This window comes from Rattus rattus, chromosome 18 (genome assembly GCF_011064425.1).
Source record: "Rattus rattus isolate New Zealand chromosome 18, Rrattus_CSIRO_v1, whole genome shotgun sequence".
NCBI lineage: Eukaryota > Metazoa > Chordata > Mammalia > Rodentia > Muridae > Rattus > Rattus rattus.
This window is the reverse complement of record NC_046171.1, coordinates 24529059-24552186: the sequence shown is the minus strand read 5'-3', so window position 1 is coordinate 24552186 and position 23128 is coordinate 24529059. Positions and strand designations below refer to the sequence as shown.

The window sequence follows — 23128 nt, the reverse complement described above, 5'->3', positions numbered from 1 at the left end:
CAAGACTCCTTGTTCTGGGTGCAGGCTGACCCTCTACTGCTACAAAAGGGAGGAAGGACAGCAAACAACTAAGGCTTTTAAAAGAACTGAGCTGTTGAGAAGGAGGTTCAGCTGGGAGTTGACCCAATTCCAACAGAGGTTACCACTGTTCAGTCATTGGTACCATCAGGCCTGTTGTGGTCCATAAAGAGACTATTCTGCTCTTCTAGAAATTTTGCAATCAACAACTTAACATGAGATTGGAGCGATGGCTCAGTGGTTCAGAATACTGGCTGTCCTTGTAGAAGCCCTGGGTTCAATTTCAGCATTCACATGATGGCTGACAATCATTTTTAACTCTAGTTCAAGGGTATCTAATGAGCTCACCTGACTTCCATGGCCACAAGGCACATATGTAGTGCATATACTGCATACAAGCAAAACACCAATATACATAAAACATAACCCAAGCGCCACTGTTTTCTGCAGAGTGTCTCTAGCCATTTCTGCTAGATGTTGGAGATGCTTAACCTGATGATGCTACTTCTACATGCTCTCTCCACTGAGCTATTCTGCTCATTTCTGTTGAATATTGTAAGCATCTGATCTGGTGTATGTCTCTGTCTGTTGCTTCTGATGTTCTGTCTGCTAACTGTTCTTTTACTTTGCTTACTACCTACTTAATAAACTCACTCATTGAAGACCGAATAACCAGCTAACACAGATCATTAATAGAGCCATTATACAACACTCTTGGTTCTTCTACAGGTCTAACACTAAAAGTTGGGAGAATTGAGGATTTAATTCCATGGCAGACCATTTGCCTAGCCTGCACAAGACTCTAGGTGCACAATACATGCATGTGTACACATGTACACATGCAACATAAAATAAAATCTTGAAGAAAATAAGTTGGTTTGCTGCAGTAACAGAAAAATAGGTAACTCAGCTCCTTCATTTTAATTCCGTCTTGCACAATGTCAGGGAAAATACTGTAATACCCGCAGTTGGCACAGTTGAAGTGGTCTGGGTGGTAAGGGTCGTTCTTGAAAATCAAAGGCTGTTCATCAATGATGGCATGGCATTTCTGGCAGATGTATTTTCCAAGGCCTCTGGCCTTTTCACGATTATGACATGGGCGACACAGGTGTCTATAAAGGGCCGAAATGGAAGTTTAAAATCTTATTTTAAATTTTAAAAAAGTTATTTTTAATCATTACAAATATATACTTCTCATGTCTCTGACTAAAAATTAAAGAAACCATTTTTTTTTAGAAAACTATCTCCTGTGCTATTAGTAGACCAGAATCAAAGTACAGCAGAAATCTCTTCCACTAATAATTCATGATGCACATGGACTTTATCACTGCCCACCTCTCCTAGCGGAGACAAGCAGTAAAAGACCTTGGGACCAAGCTCTGGAGTCATTTCCCAGGGTACTGAGTAAGTCATGGTTAGTTCTGAGTTCCCATACCCTAGAGCAGTGCCTCATACTCTACAGGAAAAAATATGTGAGACTTGAACAGCCCCTTCATCCACCCACATCCAACAAGGACGGGAAACTCCTACCTGCCAGCATTCTTGACAAACCCTATGTCTGCCAGCACTTCCTGGCAGAGGTCACATCGGAAGCACTCAGGATGCCAGCTGTTGTTCATGGCTTTGATAACCCTGCCAATGATGAATTCACCTATAGGAAAGTAAAGCACAAAGTATGTGGTGAGGTGTCTTATTTGCTATAAATAAAAGGGAAAGTGTTTACGAAGGGATTGACTCTACTGCTCCTCCAATACTAAACTACTGCCTTACCCCTAAGTCGTCTTTAAGATATCACATCTCCAGCCCTCGGAATTTTCCCTGTTACCTTTTAACATAGGACCTCAAGTGAGCCTTTAAACTTGAGACCCTCCTTACACAGCTTCCCATGTATCTGGGATCATGGGTCTGCATTACCAGCCTAATTTAAAAGAAGGCCTTTTATATTGTGTCTGTTGGAGTAAGAGAACAGACAAATAATCTTTCTCTCATCTGGGTCCTCATTTTTAACTTTGCAGCCACATTTTAAAACTGGCCATATTGTACTGCATCACGCCATAGCATAGCATGCCATACCATGTCATAGCATAGCACAGCATAGCATTGCTCTCCTTTCCAAGCTCTTCTATGTGCTGAGCTTTCCCAGTGCCTCTTAGCTGTTCATGCTCACAAGAGACAAAGACAGCTAAAACCTACAGCACTCTTTCCTTTCACTCTCACGTATACACACACCCCTTCAACCCCTCACTCCATGGGGATCAAACCAAGGCCTTATGAATGCTAAGCACATTTCTACCCCTGAGTGTTATAACTTCAGTCTCTACAAAGTATTTTCTGTTTTTTGTTCTCGTTGTGTTTTTGAAATACTGACTTCCTTCACTAATCATTTTTAACACTGAATTTAGGGTCTCCAAGCCCTGGAAATGTTCTAGTTGAATCTCCACTCACATGGCTACAGTGAATGAGTCAAGTACATATGCACCTTTATCCAGTCAACTGAAACATTCTCCGTCTCTTCCCTGGCCAGTCCACAAGCAAGTTGGCAAAGGGTACTCGCAGAGGGAAAATCAGTGCAGAAGGCCCACTACCGGCTTTTACCCATATGCCCTTAACAATCAATTCTCTCCAGATTGTGGTCCTTCTTTAGTTTAACAGCAAAACAGAGAGGACAGATAAACACTGCTTTGTTGTCACAATAGAGACAAACTACAATAGTGACTTGTATGAGTGTGTGAGAGTTATTTTCACGTATATTCAGCAGTAAAACTTACCACACTGGTGGCAGCAGGGAGCAAAGAGCATCTGGAAATCATGCTCACAGTACTTTCTTCCTTCAAACTGAAATGAAAACATGAAGGCCATCAGTTCACACACACACACACACACACACACACACACACACACACACACACACACACACACACACACACACACACACACACCAAGTACTGAATGAGACTATTTCATGAAAAGACAAACAAAAGTGGCTTTTGCTGTTTTATAGTATGTGTGTGTGTTGAAACCAAAGCCTTGTGAATGTTAAGAAAGTGCTCTCTGCCAATCAGCTCCTTACCAAAGGAGGTTTTGTTTTATTTATTTATTTCTGGAGACATAGTCTCACTTTGTAGCCCTAGCTGTCCTAGAAATTGTGTAGTAGACTAGGCTGGTCTTGAACTCACAGAAATCTGCCTGCCTCTGCCTTCTGAGTGCTGAGGTTAAAGGTATGCGTCACCTGCCCAGCTAACTTTGGGACCATGTTCCTCTGTGTTGGTACTGGGAAACTGCATGAACAGGAGGTACTCTAAAACCAACATTAAAAACCAAACCAACCAACCAAACAACCAACCAACCAACCAACCAACCAAACAACCAACCCATAGATGTAGATGTGTGTTCCTGTAACCTTGGCCTGGGGAGGGTGGCAGAGTGATGGATGAACAAGGCTCATTGGCCAGACAACCTAGTTTGACTGATGAACTAACTTCAGGTTTAGTGAGAAATACTGTCCCAAAATATAAAAGTGGAGAACAATCAAAACAACCTCAACTTTTACATACACAGGTACATATGTGACATATGTGCTCACATACATACACATACACATAGACACACACACACACACACACACAGAGAGAGAGAGAGAGAGAGAGAGAGAGAGAGAGAGAGAGAGAGAGAGAGAGACTATACAAGGTGAGGGCACAGTAAACAGCTAGTCTCACCTCTGACTGCTTAATTATTTTTGATGTACATATTCTAACTTTAAGGATTATAAAATATTTATTATTTTATGTACATGTTTTGTCTGCACACATGTCAGTGCACTGTGTGTGTATCTGGTGTCTATGAGGGGCAGAAGAGAGCCTCTCTAGATCTACTAGAGCTGGAATTCTACATGGTTGTCAGCTACTATGTAGGTGTTCAGAATTGAGTCTGGATCCTTTGTAGAAGCCCTTTAACCACTGATTCACCTCTCCAGCCTTGTCTACCTTTATAAGTTTAATGAAAGATGCAGAGCTCTCAACCCAGATAATTTGCATATATGTAAAACCCCTTCCTGCATTATTTTAGGACAGTATTTAAAAATTTTCACTGTAAACTTAAATATTTACCAGAAGTACATATTCTAGCATAATTTTAAAAATTATTTTTTGTGTACTCTTTTTTTTGCCTGTGTGTATGTCTGCACCACCTGCATGCCTGGTTCCCTGGAGGCAGAAGAGGGCATCAGACCTGGTGGGATTGGTTGTCACAGACAACTGTGAGCTGTCCTGTGGGTTGTGAGAATCAAACCTGGGTCCTGCAGATGAGAAGTTAATGCTCTTAACCACTGAACCATCTCTCTAGTTCCTTAGTGACTTTTTTGAGACAGGGTTTCAATATGTAGTCTTGGCTGGCCTGGAACGCTCTATGTAAACTCTGACTGACCAAAAGCAATTCAGAAAGGGTTTATTTTGGCTTCAGTTCCAGAAGGACAGAGTTCATCACAGCAGAGAAGGCGTGCCCTGGTAGCAGGAGCAGGAAGCTGGCTGATCACATTTTTATTCGCAGACAGGAAGCAGAGAAAGAAAGCAGGAAGTGGGGTGAGTCAATAAATCCTCAGGCCCACTTCCAGTGACATACTTCCTCCCTCGAGGTCCCACAACCTCTCCAAACAGCACCACCATAGGGAACCAAATGTTCAGATAAAGGAGCCTAGCCTATAGGGTATGTTTCTCATTGATATCACCACAAATACAATAAGCAAGAAATATTATGTTCCAAGAGATTATGTGGTGTGGGAGAAAATGAGCCCCAAAAGCAACAGCTCTGCTTCTTTCTGTGTAGGTTTTGGAGTTCTGAAAATATTCCTATCAGAGAGGCAAGAGGAAGGAGGGTTAATAACTGCGGCTTTAAAACCAATGATTGGGAACTTAGCCAATGTCCTTATTTCAGAAATGCAGATGCTGGACAGTCACTTGGTGATTTATACATCTGTCATGGATTGCTCTGAGACAAGTGGGTCAGCAGATAAGCAGAGAGGCTGGCTTTGGAGTTTCCTCTCTTCAGTCTTCACTTCTCAGTCCCAGCCTTCCTGAATAATCAGGATACAGTATTAGAGGAAATGAGTGAGGAAACTCTTTGTTAATCATTGTTCCATTACAGCATTCATTACCAACAGGTCTTTCCTGTTAATAGAGCCTGGGATGGGGGAGAAAGGCACACACTGGGAAAACCAAACAAGGAAACAGAAAAATCTGAAGCACTCACAGAAAGCTCAGCCCTGGGCATGCTGGCTGGATTTGCAGCATACAAAGAAGGCGACTGTCTAGCCCTTGCTCTGGGTTCCATCTATGCCAGTTTGAAAGATTTGTGAAATTGTATCTTTCTGTAACTGTTGGTTTTAGCTCACTTCTAAAAACACTTCAAGGAGGAAAAATACCTTTTTTTTTAAACCAACACATCACAAAGCTATGCTTAGGAATCATTATTGCAGGTTTTGGACCTGTTTAAATGGGCATTTCCTCCAGAAAATAACTTACGGAAATGAGCACTTTTTTTGTTGTTGTTGTTTTTTGTTTTTTTGTTTTTTTAAAATACAGGCTCTCTCCATTGTAGCCCTAGCCATTCTGAACTCACTCTGTAGACTAGGCTGGCTTCAAACTCACAGAGACCCACCTATGCCCCCCAAGTGCTGGGATCAAAGGCGTACATCACCACCGCCCCGCAGCACTGACTCTTTTAAATATAACTACATTATCAAACTTGAAACCCTATAGCCATATGTAACTCATGCATTCAAGCCAGAGTTGTGAAAACTATGAAAAGAACCCTGGGATCCGACACGGCTTTCCATAAGGATCTACAGAATGTGTGAGTAAAGTTTTTAGAAAAAACATGTTATATTACGAAATATATCTAAATCATTTCAGTATCTGAAAAAGATAGGACAATATAGTGCAAGAGAATGCAGCTTTCGGAGACAAGAGTCCTGAGAGAAGAGTCAGCTGTCACTATACTCAGTAGGCAAGGGCTTACTTTGCTACATGTAACCAGTGACAGCTAGTTTGTGGGATTCGTGTAACTCTCCAATGAAAACAACAACTTAATGCATCTTGTGTAGTGAGTGGCTCACAAACAGGTGCTGAATTATTTTAGGGAATAAACCTAAGCCTTCTAGTCTTGTAAGCTGGCAGTGCACGGTACTTACTCCGGTACAGGGGACTAGCTTCCTAGCAAGGTATGGGAAGCACAGGTATGCTGCCTTAGGACACTGACACTGAGAAGCCCCATCTCAATCAAGGCTCGGAGAAGCAACAATGTCTGGGACATGACCACACTAGGCAAGCCCTCTACCACTGCAACACACCCCAGCTGTCCTGCTGTTTTTAGCATGCTCATATTGTTATAAGGTTACTGTCTTCTGATCAAGACTAAAATGAGTATTAATTTCTATAGTCTAATGGGTCACTTTAAAGTAAAATGCAGAACAGTATCAGAATGAAGAAAACTGGATTTTAGTGTGGCAATCTAGCACTAATAATGTAAAACGAATCTTGCTTTCTCTTAAATGGAGATAATCATTTCTTCATTATAAAGAGCTAAGAGATGTATTACCTTGGGTATTAGTCATGTCTCATGGGTTTTTTAGTTTACATATCAGTGCTGTGATTGAATCCAGGGCCTCTCACATAGTAAGGATACACTCCACTATTAACCCCACCCCCAGGCCTGCCTGCTATTTTAAAAAGTAAGTAAGCAAAAACAAAACAGCACACCTTTTTGGTGGGGTCTTTTTTCTTTTGAGACAAGTCTCATGTAGCTCAGGCTAGTCTTGAACTTGCTATGTAGTCAAAGGTGACTCTGAGTTCTTGATCCTTTCCATTTCCCAAGTGCTGGGATGATAGTTATGTGTTAGAGATGCCAGATCAATGTGGACAGTCTTTGTGGCAGAAGCATTCAGAGTTAAATGGGAAGATGAGTATAGTAACACACAGTCATAATAAAGTGTAAAAGTGCTTTATGTTAAAATGAATGAAGTGTTCTGTGGACTCAGAAACGATATGGAGTGAAACAGCTGGTAACATTAGCAATGAATTTCCTGGCAAACAACTTAGGTAAATCAGTTCTTCTTGATGAACAAGTCTGCAAAGCACCTTATTTTTCAGAGGGAGTCAGATTTCTGCCTAAATTGAAAACTCTTAGGTTCCTGTTTTAAGCCATATCATCTAATAGGAGACAGGGTCACCGTGTGAGCAGGGCTCATATCTGGGTAGTATTCCTAGTAGTAGCTGCTATGCATTCTTTTTTGTTCTGGTTTTCTTTTGAGACAAAGTTTTACTTTTAAAAATGTTTATTTATAGGGGTGGGGTAAAAAAATGTTTATTTGTTTTTCTGTTACGGGTGTTCACATGTTCCTGGTGCTCATAACCAGCTCTACTATGCCTAAGAGAAGTACAGATGCATCAGAAATGCTGTGTTCATATCTCCAGCCAGGAGTTCTAGAGGTCGGTAGTGAACAAGGATCTGGTTCCAGACTTCTCTTTGGCTAGAGGGATGACTTTCCTAGTCAACTAATCTAGTACACCAGGAAGCTCCACATAGAAAAGCAAGTCATGTTTTGAAGAAAGTAAACAAACTTGTCACCCCAACCCCCTTAAATTTGAGACAGGGTCTTATTAAGCAAGCATACCAGGCTGGCCCTGAACTTGCAAATCTCCAGCCTCAGCCACCCAAATGATGGAACCACAGGTCTGTGCCACTACATCTGATTATCTGTAAGTCTTTATAACTGGTTCCAAGGGAAAAGAAAGAGTAAGGACTGTGAAAATAAGGGGAGGAGGACGCTCTGACAAAAGACAAAAGCAATAGTAAAGGTATGGACTGGAGAAGATACCTTCTCCAGTCTGTCTTCCAAAGTGCTGGGGGTTCAATGTAGAGCTCCTTGAAAGCTAAATAAGAAAACACTATCACCAACCCTATATACTATACCATCATCTGTCCTGCATGGCTCATTACACTAAGATTGATACATACAGATCAAGTTTCTGGTAGAAGGCCTGCCTGTAATCTCAGCACTAGGAAGGTAGAAGATTAGGAATTTAAAGTCGGGGTTGGGGATTTAGCTCAGTGGTAGAGTGCTTGCCTAGCAAGCGCAAGGCCCTGAGTTTGGTCCCCAGCTCCGAAAAAAAGAAAAGAAAAAAAAAAAATTAGGAGTTTAAAGTCACCCTCAGCCAAGCTGGATTATATAATCTCGAAAAACAAAGAAAGACCCCAGGCAAAAAAATCAAATGGACTTCTAGTTCTGGAAAATCTTCCACTATTAGGCATAGCTGAACATGCATCTTATTCTTTGATGGGGATAGCTTTTTCTCTAACATGTTATTTAACCTAAAACAGCTGTCTTCCATAGGACCCAAAAGGCAACAGCCCATTAATAGCCCAACGCCAGGATCTGCAACATCTTTTGGACTAATACTAGGGAGATATTTATAGCCCGGCAGTGAAGAGGAGTAGGGAGTGAAGAGGAGACAAGTGTGAGTCATGTTTTATTCTGCTCTGCTTAAGGCTGTGTCTAAGCTTTTCCCTCTGACTAAACATAAATGGTTTTGCAACTGATAGGACCTCATGTACAGGCAGGTGCATAGAAGGTAACCACTGCTGGCTAAGAAAGATAGTGTCATTTAATGTTGAAATGGCAGGCAAAGGGACAGTATCAAAGAAAAGTCATGAAGAGAGATTGGAAGACTACAGAGGGCAGATCAGGCAGAAGACAAAACAGAACTGACTTTTCCTTCTGAGTTTCTGAGTTCTTTCTTAACTGTGTTTCCATTAACATTTCCTTAATCTTAAGAAGAGGCTTGAATGGATACTAGGGTTTCTAATACCTGTCACATCACAAATTGCTACCTGCTGTGTTATTAAGGATGTTTCTCACCTCTCAGGGCCACAAACAAAGAAAGGTAGGGATTAAAGGGGGTTTACACAGTATGAATAACACTGCTCTCCCTTTTTTGTGTTTTGGTGTGTATACAGGTATGTTCATGTGTGCATGTATGTGTGCGATTACACATGTACACGTGTGTTATTGTGTGGAGGCCACAGATTGTTGCCTAGTGTCTTCTTCAGTTGTTGTCCACCTAATTTTTGGAGATAGGAGCTCAATCAACCTTGACCACACTGATTTCAGACAGAGCCCAGGCAGCAAGTCCTAGGTAGGTCTTCCTGTCTCTACCTCCTGAACTATGGCATTGTGTGGATATGCCACTACTCCAGGTATTTTACCTAAGTGCTGGAGATCTAAACTCAGGTTTACACACTGTTCCCTGGTCAGCTAGACACAGACTGAGCAGCAGCTGACTCCCAGACTCAGCATGGATTGCGCAGATTATGGTGTCACAGCATGGCCTACTAAAGAAACTCCACAGGAGTCATGTTTGGATGTCAATAAAGCTTTGGCCCACGGATCCCTCTCTCTCCCCTGTTTTACTTTTCTAACCTATGTGTACTGACATCCATAAATGAATAATAAAAGCTTTATATTTAACTTTTATCTTTCCTAATTCATTATAAAGATCTTAAAATCGAACCAGTTTTATCTGGCTGAGTTAAGAGGTTTTAGAGCCTTTTGTCAAATTCTAAGAGGAGTTTGTTGAACTAAGTGGCACTTGGTTCAACAGCAGCCCTCCCTCCTATGCTGTCACAGCCTCTAGGGTCCTAACTTCTTCTCTTACCAATGACAGTCATTCAGAGTCAGTAGAGCATCTGGCTCACCACCACCATCTAAATACCCTGGGAGTTCTTTCCATCTTCTCTTCTCCCACAATTGGATTTTTGACAAAAAGATTTTCAGAGCAAGAAAAAAAAAGGAGTATCTCTCTACTTCTAAGGGTTGTTTTTTCTTGAGGCATAGTAGAAACTCTGGAATAATATGTGTACTACTGAAAAAAATTCATTCTGTGACTATATGCTCAATGCTATTTCCTTGCTTTATATTAATACAGACAATTCACAATTTTTTAAAGCATGTATGGGTGGAACAAATGATGTTTTCCAGGCTGGCTTGGGAATTTCAATCTGCGCAGAATAGAGAAATGTCTCGGTGGTAATAATCAGTTTAGTAATGACTGCTACAAACTACCTTTCCTTTCTCAGGCACAGAGTCAGGAAGATATAAGTCTGGTAGGAGAAAAGAAAAAAAAAAAAGACCTCAAAGGGGAGAGGTGGTTCAGCAGTTAAGAACGCTGGCTGCTCTTCCGGAGAACACAGCAGCTCACAACCCTCTGAAATCCAGTTCCAGTGGACCTCAATCTCTTCTGGTCTCTAAGGGTACCATGCACGCATGTGATCACAAACATATATGTAGGGGAAACACTCATATACATAAATAATAATTAAAAAAGAAATCAAAGAACAGACACTTTAGCTGTATCAGAATTCTATACACATATATCATATAAAAATGCACACATTTGTGAATATGTTAAGTGGTGTGTTAGCAAAAATGAATTGCCAAAGTGATTACTCTCATTTTGACTCATGATGTGGGGAATGAGCTTCCCTAGGCCATCCCCACAATACATGCTCCTTGTGATAAAAAAAGTTTCAGTATGATGGAAATACAACAAGTGTTTAGAAAATAACTCAAGACACATAGAAGGGCTAAACAGAGTGGTTCCTGCAGTGTTCGAGACCTAACAAGATCCTCTGTAGGAAATACATGCAGGAAATCTCCAGAATTCAGCTTGGAAATCAGGAAGTAGTGACACAGGTTCTCCTTTGGGAAGATGTGCAATGATATCCTGATAAAGTAAGATCTAGGGATGAGGCTGGGCAGATTCCCTGTAGGAGCAAGCATTGGGGGAGGCCAGAGACGCTTCTGCTGCAAGCCTTGTGAAAGGATTCTGTAGCTGGGGCAGATGTACTCAGGTCTGATAGGCAGTTACAAGAAACTGTAGATTCTGAAGTGTGACGAACTGCTGGGCACGAGTGTAGATAGTTATGCAGGGCATCCTATTTAGGTTGGGACCTACACGCTCCACGTGCTCCACCACTGACCTCCCAGTACTAAATACCTGGCACTTAATTCAATCTCTGGTAAGGAATTTGAAAGTGAAGGACAGTTAAGTTGACCCACCTCATAAAAGAGTCCTTCTGGGAACTGCTGGAAGCACTGAGCACACACGAAGCACTGTTCATGGTACAGCTCACCATTACTGTTCACGATCTTCTCAGCAGGGTCAAAGCCCCCCTTGCAGCGTTCACACGTGGCACTGGCCAAAGCATTGGCCATGTTGCTAAAACACACAAAGGGCAAGACAGAGATTGTTAACTTGTTAACTGAAAGAGCTGACAGCATCAAGAATTGAGGAACAGATTCTATCTGGACACAAAACCTCCTATTTTATCCATATAACCAGGTTTCACAAGTTCTCTAATTCAAAATGGCCCAGTTTCATTAACCCAGGCACTTTAGTTTTTAAAAGGACCTCCTGCTTTGTCTCTGTTTGACTTTAATATTTTCAGCACTCTTACTAAGAACACAGATCCAAGCCAAGAGTTCCCTTAGCTGGTGCAGTGATATACACCTGTGTTTCCAGCCTTTTAGGAGGTAGAGGCAGGAAGGCTGCTTGAACCTAGAAGTTCAAGAACAGCCTGAACCATATAGCCATAGTGAGACTGTCTCAAATAAATAAATCAACGAATAAATGTTTCCCTTAAGAAACTCAGAGTTTCAGCTGGATAAGTAATGTTCATTAACATATCGATGACATAGCCAGGCAGTGGTGGCATACACCTTTAGTCCTAGCTCTAGGGAGCCAGAGGCAAACAGATCTCTGCGTTCCTAGTCTGGTCTACAGAGTGAATTTCAGGACAGCCAGGGCAACATGGAGAAACCCTGTCTTGAAAAACATAAACAAGATATCTATGAAATAACATTTTTTAAAATTGTTCTTTGGTATGAATAAAATATATTTAGATCACACGTAGCCCTGCGCCCCACTTCCAGATCCTCCAGGACTCTCCATTCCACATCACCCTATAACTTCATGTCCATTCCTCCTTCCCTCCTCATAACACAGAGTCCAATTAGTGCTGCCCATATGTGCAGGAATGCGGGGAGTGGGCCACACTGCAAAAGAAAACCACCTCCCTCCCCTCGGCACTGCCACCTGCCAACAGCTACTCCGCTCTAGGCGGGGCCTCATGAGCCTCTACTCTCTGTGAGATAACAACTGAAAGTCAATTTCTTTACCTTAAAGAACAGAATCTAAACTTCATATAACTCAATATCATATTATTACCTAAATTTAGATTATACCTTTGATTAGATATTCCTCAAAGCAACTGCTTAAAGCCACTGAAAATTAGACAAGATGCCTCAATTCTATTGGACTGTATATAAAGTAAACATTTAGTACTAACAATATAAAACATAGCATTAAATCACAGAATTTTATGTAATAAAAGATCACTTTGAGATAGAGAAACAAGTTCAGAGGTGGACAGTTAACTCAACTAGCTACTCATTAATGAACCACACAGGAGGAGAATACAGCCCTCTGCTTACAACAAATCATCTCCATCACAGATCACAGCCTTAGAGCAAACTCTTGAGAGTTCATAGTAGGGACACAATTGTTTTACAGGTCAGGGAAATAAAACCAGGCAGTGCCTAGCGTTGAGTGACTCTGACAAGTTCCCCCATGAGCAATCCCACTATGTCTCAAAACACAGGAAGTGACCAATGAATAATCACCAGTGCTTTAGAAGTAAGCAGCATGGCTGAAATAAAGAATTAGGTGAGGATTTCACATAAATAGCCATTTTGTTTCTGAAAGCTCTAGAAATGCCGAAGGTTCCTTATGCTCAACAGTCACTGGGCAAGCCTTTTTGTTTGTTTTGGCTTGCTTTCTGTTTTCAGAGGCTGATTCTATGGTAGAGTTCTACCTCTACAATAAGCAAGTCTACTCCGTGGCATAGCTTCTGACCTTTCAAATATTTTATCAGTCTACCACCACTGCCAAGAGACAGATGGTGTGGAGAGCCTCTCACTTCACAAAAACTTTAACCAGCTGCCTTGCTCCTAGCTCCTTCCAACGTTAGTGTTTCCATAGCAATAGTTATTCTTTGCCCCACCCCAACGGAGGACAGCTCTACACTTGTCTTCTTTCTCAAATGTTTCAAGGCAATTCTATGTTGTAACCTTGCCATAGTACCTCTATGCTGAATTCTCACATTCACCATTCCAGATCAACCAAAACTCAGCTTTAATTAGTAAGCTCAAATCTAAGATAGGAATGTCACTGAAGAAAAGGGAAGATGGGGCCAGAAAGATAGCAAAGCGGCTAACGAAGCTCGCTGCCAAGCCTAAAGATTTGAGTCTGACTCCTAGAACTCACAATGGTAGAAGTACAAAACTGACGCCAGCAAGTCATCTTTGACCTCTACAGTATGTGCCTCCCACCCCTAATACTTTTAAAATGGGAAAAGAGGTAGTCTCACTTCTGGGTGAACCTGGCCCAAGCACTGTGTTGTGTCCTTTCAGAATTATTATGGGAAGAGAGGATCCAGATGAACAGCAACAGAACAGTTAATAAAGTTCTAGAGGAATCTGTGCACCCTCTTTTCTTACAGAAAGACCGACTGAATGGAGAATGACGCTAAGCCCACATCCATTCAGGAATTCTCAGAAGCTGTTTTGAGGATGAAATAATAAAAAAGTATAAACCACTCTGGAAAGCAGAAAGTGCTACTAAAAGACATAGTGTCATTTTAACTCTAAATTCTCTCCAACGTCCCAAACCTCGCTAATCTTCATGGACCTCCCCAAAAGCTGGAGAACATTCTGGAATGTCTTGCTTTACTACCACTTAACTCAGTGATTCTCAAGGTATGGGTAACTGGTTCTCTGGACTGGAAAGAGGGGTTGTATCAAGAAAAATGTGCAGAAATTTAAGGCAATGGTATTCTCCTCTATATCATTAACATGTAATGTGTTATTTTAATTGAATAAATAAATAAATAAATACATAAATAAATATAAATAAATTTTCATACAAGAAGTACTGGATTTCAATCTTTTTTTTTTTTGATGGTGCTGATAAAAATGTTATGAGCACTGACTTGTTTATATTCACTACAACTACATTCCAGACTTTATTTATGTTTGAATACTGAAGTAGACTTGGCAAAATGGGTAGACAGATTAATGTTTTGCACATATATTCATGTATATGTAGTAACAAAGGAGGAACAGAAAACGACAATCACTTGCCTCCCGACTGACCTCATGTTTCCCTTCCCTCTCACCTTGTCTGCTGCCTAGTTGGTTTTGCTTTTTCTTTCTTTGAGACAGGGTCTCATGTAGCCCAGGCTGGTCTTTAATCCCTGATCCTCCACACCTCCCAAGTGTTGGGATTACATTCTCAGCTCCTCTCTTCCCTGACTTTCCCGTACTGGTCACATTTTTTATACTTGACAATATTTAACACAATGTATGTAGAAGCTACTTTTTAAGAGATAAGTCATTATTGGTTATACCTAATTGCTTAATTTTCCAAAAACTGTTTCTCACTAAAGTGTTGATGAAAAAGAAAATGTGAGAGTGGAGAGAATGCATCTTTACAAAAGCTGCACAGGAAACTACAATCAAGCTTTCCAGCTTTTACATCTCTCTACCACCATGTGAAACAAATTCCTGTTCTAAAATACAGCATGCAAATTCTGTTACCAAATATATTGAGTTTATTAACCACCTCAAATTCTGACTATGAAATAAATCCCCAACAAAATGTTTATCGATGACAATTTTAGTTTCATATCTGAGAACTTTCAGAGTATATTTTTCCTGTTACAGATCCTAACAACACAAGTGCCAACCTCTCTTACGGATAACACAATGAAAATGTACCATTATTAGAAAGATGAGAGCTGTCTATTCTTCCCAGGAAGGTGGCATTTTCCTTGACACCTATTATGTCCTCTGGTGGAAGTTTATAAGACAAGGCAATCCTGAGAACCACCCCGAGCCCTCTGTATACCCTGGAAAAGCCCTGCTAATTAAAACACACTAGCTGGATTAAAGGGCTAGGGAATGCAGAACAGAAGACTGGAAGACTCGAAAGCCTGCATTTTGGAAGAGGAGAGACTCACAATTTTGCATAGAAATCACAGAATTCCTTGTAGACTTTTATATCACTGTGCCTGCGCTGCAGGTTCGACACAGCCCTCTCGTCTTCATTCCCATTAGCTTCGAGGACACTGTTAAGGGCTGTCTGGGGGATTTCTTCATTCTCTGGGATAGTGCTCGGGCGTGCCCGTCCTGGGAAGGCCATTGTACAAGCTCCAGAGTTCAGAGCCCTGCGATGCCCAGCAGGATACAGAGAAGAGAAACAATATCCAGGCCTCCTGTTTCCCAGCCAGGGTCACTCCCACTGTTCCCGCATGCGTCACCCAGCTGCCAGGGTCACTCCTGACTTTTCATGTTAAGAGCTCAGCGGCACAGCAGTCCGGATTATGACTTCTAGAAGCTTTCAAAGTCATTTCACAGGGCAGTGACAATTTGTGTCTGAGTGAGTCTCCATTTGGGTGTGCACAGAAATATTTGAAAAGCTTGACAAGCTCCAATGAGGACTTGTGAGCCCCTGAAATGAAGCTCTATGTAGTCTTTTATTATCTTTGCTCTTGATACAAGAAACGAAACAGTAAAAGCTTCAATGAACCAGAAAGAACTGGAGTTTAACTGTAACTCTTTGATTTAATCCTGCTAATCCTGTAACAGGAGAGTCACCAATTCTTCATGGCATTCCTGCTATATTTAGGGCAAACTACTGTTTTGTAATTTTGTTCATCATGATGATAATAGCAACAGTGTGGCATGAGGCAACACAAGGGTTCGGGGTTCTGCTGTTCCATTCTCTAGTCCAGTAAGCCATCCTACCCGAAACAAGCACCTCAAGGCACTACTTGTGAGCATAGTGCTCACAAGCCATAGTGTGGGGCACTGCAGGCCGTATTGATAATAGGAGAGCCATGAGGCCTTGAAAGACAAGCACCATATAGCCTGAGAAACAGTGAATGGTGACATAGGAGAGTTGAATTGTCTTCTATCTCATCACCAAATCCTCTATGAAACAGGTGTTACTCACAAATGAGAAAACCAAGGCCACAAAGAGACTGAATAATAAGTGACGGGGCTAAGCTATAACTTCTATGAGAGAAAATGGCTGAATAGAATCACTGGGAAATAAAACAGGAACTCAAAATCAGTATGTGGCAGGTACAAAATGGGATCAGAAGCAGGAAATGAGATCGAATCTCCCTACTTTGAGTCCAAAGCAATGAAAATGATGAGGAATTCCAAGACTGCAGCCCTAGACCTGCTGAGACTCCAAACTGATGATAGGAGAGGGAAAGCACTAGAGACAGCTTCCCTGTGCAAACGTTACCCTTTGCATTTATCTATATGCTCTTGGTTTTGGTTTCTTTTCTTAAGGGCAAAGTAAAACAGAGGAAGGACAGAATCAGGTGATCAATTTCTTGATGATGGAACATATACCACTCCTTCAGTTTCCTCCATGAAGAAGGGGAACTAGAGTAGCAAAGTTGGGAGTCTGACAGTGGTATATATTCTAGTGGCATCAAGTGTGTGGCTACTGTGGCCACCAATCAAGCAGGACAATGATCTCTGCCCATAGAAATCTTACTGCACTCCTAACTAATCTGTTTTTCACCTGTAGAAATTGTCATTTGTGGAACTCTATCATACGTGGTGGCCAAAGGTTGGCTTTGTTTAAGTCAATATCATGCCACTGAGATCTGTCCAGGTTGCTATACACATATATGCAGTTTGATCTTGTGTTGCTATATAATATACAGCAGTATTAATGTATATGTGGTCAAATCATTTACTCACTGAAGATTTAAATAGGTCATAGTTTTAGGCTATTACAAATAAAAATTGTGTAGAGGCTTCTATGTAAATGTAGATTTATCCTTCTCCTTAAGAAATGCTGAAAAGTGAAACTGTTGAGCTATATTCCAATCATACTTTAACTCTGAAAGAGCTGCTAGGAGTGGTGATGCATGCCAGTAATACCAGCCCTTGAGAGGCTGAAGTAGACGGATTTAGAATTTAAAGTCACCATGGGCTCCACAGCAATGAAGCCCAGCCTGAGTTATACAGTAAGATTCTGTCTACTATCCACTTATCCATGAGTACATAACATGTTATCCCAAAAGCTCAGAATACCCATGATACAACCCACAAACCATATGGAGTTTAAGAAGAAAGAAGACCAAAGTGTGAATGCTTCAATCCTACATAGAAGGGAGAACAAAATAACCACAGGAGATAGAAAAAGGGAGGAAGACTTGGGAGGGAGAAAGGAAGGAGAGGGGAAAAAAGGGGGGTATCAGGTATGGGAGGAGATGGGGGACATGTACAGGGTCAGGAGAATGAATAGAAATATGTAGCAGTAGGGGATGGAGAACTGGGGGTAGCCACTAGAAAGTCCCAGATGCCAGGGAAGTGAGAGGCTTCCAGAACCTAACAGGAATGACTTTAGCTGAAATACCCAAGAAAGGGGAGATAACCTGTAGAGACCACCTCTAGTAGATAGGCATGACTATGTAGTGGAGGCTGGCCTTGACTCCAATCTGACTGCTTTACATCCTAAAAGCTGTAATTATAGGCACGTACGACTATGCCCAAGTTAAACAAAATATGCTGTTATATATATATTTTATTTTGGTGGGGGGACAAGGTCTTATATTGTAACCCAGGCTGCTTGCCTCAAACTGGTGGTTCTTCTGCCTCAGTCCAGGAAAGCTGGGATTATAGAGATGTGCAAAAACGCTATATACACATTTACTTTTACTGACCCAGTAACTTCACATCAGTGTGGTACTATGTGACACACACACACACACTTTGGAAAGATCAGACCAGGGTAACTGGCTTAACACCTTAACACCTTAGTCATCTTAGTAATACATCATTTCTTCAGAGAAAGTGTGAAAAATTCAAAGTTTTCCCTACTAGCTATTTAGAATGAATCAATTTATTGTTGTTAACCAAAGTTACCTGAAGTACAGCTTGTGTAACATAACAAGTTATTCCTCTGCTTCCTCTGACTCAGTTTCCAGTGACCACCCTCTTCATTACCCAAGCCTTCTCCTTGCTTAGCCACTGGTAACTACTTTGAGATAAACAGTTAGCTAACAAATATAAGTGAAAACATGTAGGACTTTTAAAACTTAGTTTATTTCATCTAAACAATGATTTCTAGTGTTGAAATGACCCAATTTCTTTCTGTTTTGGTGGTTGGTGGCTACACAAAATCTCTCTCTCTCTCTCTGCTCTGTGTGTGTGCGCACACATAGGCTTGTGTATAATATGATATTCCTTGATACTGGAATCTACAAAATAAGGTCCGTTCTGCTGTATGCTACCTGGCTTAAATGCTTATGTAGCTTACAAGTCCAGTTTATTTGGGGTAATGGCTCCTTGGTTCTTATATTAAATGCAGCAAACATAGCCTTTAATTCCACGATTGCCTGGTAATAACTGACATAATCAGCCCTTTTATGTTTACATGAGGGAAGAAGAACACAGGATCATGGAGTGTTGACAAAGGTTACGGAAACATGGACATAATAGCACAAAATCCTCTACAATCCTTGGTGTAATCAATTTGTTTGATATGTTTGTAATTTGTACCTGATTACTTTAGAAAAATGAGAGAGAGAGAGAGAGAGAGAGAGAGAGAGAGAGACAGAGACAGAGACAGAGAGACAGAGAGACAGAGAGACAGAGAAATTCTTTAGACTGCATTTCTTTAGACTGCAAAAGGTAAAACCAAAAAAAAAAAAAAAAAAAAAAGATGAAATTTGGATAATAGAAACTGGCTAAGTACAAATTTTAAACCACAATCTTAAACCTCAGACTACTCGCAGCTGAAGATAGGCACCGAAGTATCAAGATGAAGTGGTAAAATTCTGTGGTGTTTTTGTGGAGTGTGGAACTGATATTTGCAGCATGTAACAATCAGGACATTTTTCTAGGGAAGGAGGAGGGAGGACTACATTTCTTATAACTCAGTAGGAGAAAGCAAATGGTAGCCAGAGAGAAACCTAATTCATAAGGAACAAATCTGATACCTGTAGGTGTTTCTGTTGAATGGGGTCAGAAGCTCCCTAAGAAAAATGGGTCAAAATGAAAATGACAGGAGATTAAAAAATATGGAAAGATAGAAGTTCTTAAAATTCAAACTGAAATAAGGATAGTAAAGGTGGTTTAGTATTTTAGCGACTACTTGGTAACTTCTCATCTTTTTTTAAAGAGTCTATTTAATGTGTGGTTTGTGCACATGAGCACAGTGCTAACAGAGGCCAGACCCCCTGGAGCCATTGGACATGGATACTAAGAACAGAACTCAGAGCCTCTGGAAAAGCAGAAAAGGCTCTTAACTGTGAGCCGTCTCTTGAGCTCCCATTTTATATCATTTGAGTAGTAATTTCTCTGATAAAGACAAATTTGTATGTATTGTTTGTGTATATACATGGCATATTATCACTACCTTGGCTGAAAGTCAGTTGGTGGTAAATACATGCATTATTTGTGTTCTGCAGTCTGTTCTATTAGTCTGAGTCTGTTTTACGTCAGAGCCATGTTACTTAGGTCACTAATGCTTCCAGTTTTGCTCTTTCTGCTCAGGACTGCTTCAGCCATTTGACAGTCTGTGTCGATCAATCCAAATTTTAGGAGTACATTTTCTACATTTGCAGATAATGTCACTGGTGTATATATTTTTTGGAGACAAGGTTTTTCTGTGTAGTGGGCCTGGATGTCCTAGAACTCACTTTATAGACCAGAGATCTTGAACTCAGAGATCCATCTGCTTCTGTCTTCCACATTCAGGGATTAAAAGGTGTCCTCCAGCTGGCATTTGTAAGTTTTTATTTATATTATGCGTATGGGTATTTTGTCTGCATATATGTCTATATACCACTGGAGGACAGAAGGAATCAGATCCTCTGGGGTGGAGTTACAGTTGTGAGTCACCATATGAGTACCAGGTTGAGCCTGGGTTGTCTAAAAGAGTAGCCAGGGCTCCCTGAGCCATGTCTCTAAGCCCCAGTGGTATCCTGACAGGAACTGAACTTGTTGGTCATAAGGGTTTCTATAGACATTACAACTCATGATGAGATACATGACTTTCTAATTTGGGGACCTTTTAGTCTCTTTCATTAGTGTTTGGTGAGTTTCTTTCCTTTTTTTTTTTTTTTTTTAAGACTTATTTTATGTATGTGAGTACACTGTCACTGTCACTGTCTTCAGACACACCAGAAGAGGGCATCAGATCCCATTACAGATGGTTGCTGGGAATTGAACTCAGGACCTCTGGAAGAGCAGTCAGTGCTCTCAATCACTGAGTCATCTCTCCAGCCCCCTTATGCTTGGTGATTTTCATTATTCTTCCCATGGTAAGTGGTGGCTAAATGTTTTCCTAGATCGTTCTCTCACGATCCTTCCCTATTTTATCTCCTCTACTGTAAATCAGATTGCTTTCTTGATTCCTTTTCCCTGAAGTTTTGTCATTGATAGATATAAAAGCTATTGATGGGCTGGTGAGATGGCTTATTGGGAGCTTGATGCCAAGCCTGATAATCTGAATTTTCTTTCCAGACCTTAGACAGTAGAAAGAGAAAAGCTGTCCTCTGATGTCCACATGTGTAAGTGGCCTCTGCTTCATTTCCTGGCTCCAGGTTCCTGCCTTAACTTCCTCCCCTGACATCCAAGCTGTAATAAACCCTTTCCTTCCCAAATTGCTTTTGGTCATAGTGTTAATTGCAACAATACAAACCTAGATAAAACAGTGGTTATGTCTAATGTTTTGTTGAGACCAAACTACACACCTAGTGCACTCCAGTATAACATGAATACAGCTGCAAATCTTCTGAGTTCACCAGTCTGCTAACTTCATGACTGTAGCCCAAGTGGCCAAAGATCCAAACAGCATATTTAGAGATGTCATACGAAGCATCACAGCTGTTCTTAGGAGTTTAAATACTTAAAATTTGAACATATTCATAAGCAGAGGTACCAAAGCAGCTTTTGGGGATGGAGGCAGGGCTGGGATTGAATCTAGGTAATTAAGACAGGATCTTGCTATAAAGCCTAGTATGGCATGCGTAGTTCAGGCTGGACCCAACCTCATGTCATGCCTCTGGCCACCAAACACAGGTGGTCTCACTGGTGAGCAGTGAAAGACTGTATGTAGAATGCTGTCCGCTAAGCATGTGACTAGTGCTCTCCTGCACTGTGAGCAGCCAGGACTACTTCAAAAAGATCTGCAAAAGACTGAGCTTTCTGCCATGGAAGGGAAAGAGGCTCATGAGGTCTTCCCCCTCTCCTACAAGATTTCTAAGCAGGTCAGGCATGGTGATGCACACCTTTAATCTTAGCTCAGAGGCACGAGGATCTCTGATGAGAGTTCAAAGCCAACCTGGTGTACATGTATTGAGTTCCAGGACAGCTAGGGCTATGAGACACTGTCTCAAACCAAACACACACACACACACACACACACACACACACACACACACACACACACACACATGCGCGCGCGTGCGCTTGTGCACAGAACTGGGTGAAGAGAGAGAAACTGAGATTGGGAGGGACAGGGGTGGGGGTTGGGTGAGAGGATAAGCTGGCCATGAGACCAAGAGATCAACAAGCTCTGGGGTTAACTGAGAGACCTATCTATCTCAAAGAATAATTGAGGATGATGCCAAATATTAACCTGTGTCTCTACATGCATGTCTCTACTTATATACCCATGTGCACACACACATGTAAACATACATAAAAGAAAATAAAATCAAGAACGACAACTTCTGAGGTTGGCCATTGGCTTCCACATACCTGTGCCCACATGTCTACCATCCCACCATAAACATGCAAACACACTGGCACAAATGCAAAAGTAATTGAATTTGTAGTGAAAGTTTAGCTTTTACACGTCATTATTATTCATCCACCCATCCATCCATCCTACTGTGTATTAGGTAGTATAGTATAGAAAGAGATGATTTAAAATGAAAGACTTGAGTAAATTGTATGCAAGGACAAGGCCATTTTCTAAGGGGCCCAAGCAACCACAGACTTTGCTACTCCCTGGGCAGGATGGTACCAGCAGAGGTGGAGGTGGAGGGAAGTGCTCTGGAACCATCCCACCCCACAGTGAGTGATGACTGCAGAACGGGACAGTTAGAAACTGCTTATTTATTCTAAATCCATCACTAAACTAAGAACTTAGCAACAACTACCACTAGGATGAAGCCTCTTCAATTGCTACAAAAGATTTTGGTGCCATATGGGGGTATTCAAATCACTAACATGGCCTAGTTAAATTACTACTTAGCAGAATGAACTACTTCCCTATAATTCTCTATTTGGCTTAAATGGAAAATTTCATCTGATTTTCCTGGGACTACTGAAAACAATACAAGTGAGAGAACAGATACGGGGACATTTCCAGTTTGTAGGACACAGGACAAATGTAATATGTTTTCTTTCAGGACAATAAGGAAGCAGGCAAAGGTCAAGCAGAAATGGATGAATTTTCAGTTAATATGCCTTTTGCCTTGTCTTTATTGTTTACTACGGTTATTAAGAGGAGATCAGAGCACTCTGACTTTACTGTATGCTTTATTTGCTTGTTTTGTTGGGGCAGGGTTTCTCTCTGTTGGAATGTACTCTGCAGACCAGGCTGGCCTCCAACTCAGATTCCACAGCCTCTGCCTTGCGGGTGTTAGGCCTAAAGGTGTGAGCTGATACTGCCCAGCAAGTTTACTGTATGTTAACTAAATAACCCAGAAAAATCATTTAACAACACGAAAATACGAAATGTCTGGATTAAAGTACCAGCTGCCAACCCTGCACCACTGATGCCCCGTGCCCGGATGCCTGGTGTAATGCTAGTTACATAGAATTGTGCCCAGATGCCTGGTGTAATGTTAGTTACATATAATTGTGCCTAAGAATTGACCACTGAAATAAAACATAAAATGAAGGCAGTAGCTGTGATGTCATAGCTATATAATATCATGTAGCAGACCTTACGATGTT

General features: G+C 41.2%; 2 protein-coding genes across 9 annotated transcripts in view; both read right to left on the bottom strand.

Annotated features, from left to right (window-relative positions):
• The window catches only part of P4ha1 (prolyl 4-hydroxylase subunit alpha 1), a 1160453-nt gene that overhangs the window by 676464 nt on the left and 460861 nt on the right, over window positions 1-23128 (bottom strand). The window lies entirely within an intron of this gene.
• The window catches only part of Lims1 (LIM zinc finger domain containing 1), a 106342-nt gene that overhangs the window by 11666 nt on the left and 71548 nt on the right, over window positions 1-23128 (bottom strand). For 4 of the 6 annotated variants that reach the window (XM_032888361.1, XM_032888358.1, XM_032888359.1 and 1 more), the window contains exons 2-5: window positions 11129-11288; window positions 2787-2853; window positions 1549-1669; window positions 981-1130 (exon numbers count right to left, since the gene is read on the bottom strand). In XM_032888361.1, the coding sequence (XP_032744252.1) occupies window positions 981-1130; window positions 1549-1669; window positions 2787-2853; window positions 11129-11288 (498 nt within the window). Of the gene's footprint in view, window positions 1-980; window positions 1131-1548; window positions 1670-2786; window positions 2854-11128; window positions 11289-15147; window positions 15476-23128 lie in introns of those variants that run through there. The other 2 variants (XM_032888363.1, XM_032888364.1) reach the window with 2 other exon arrangements.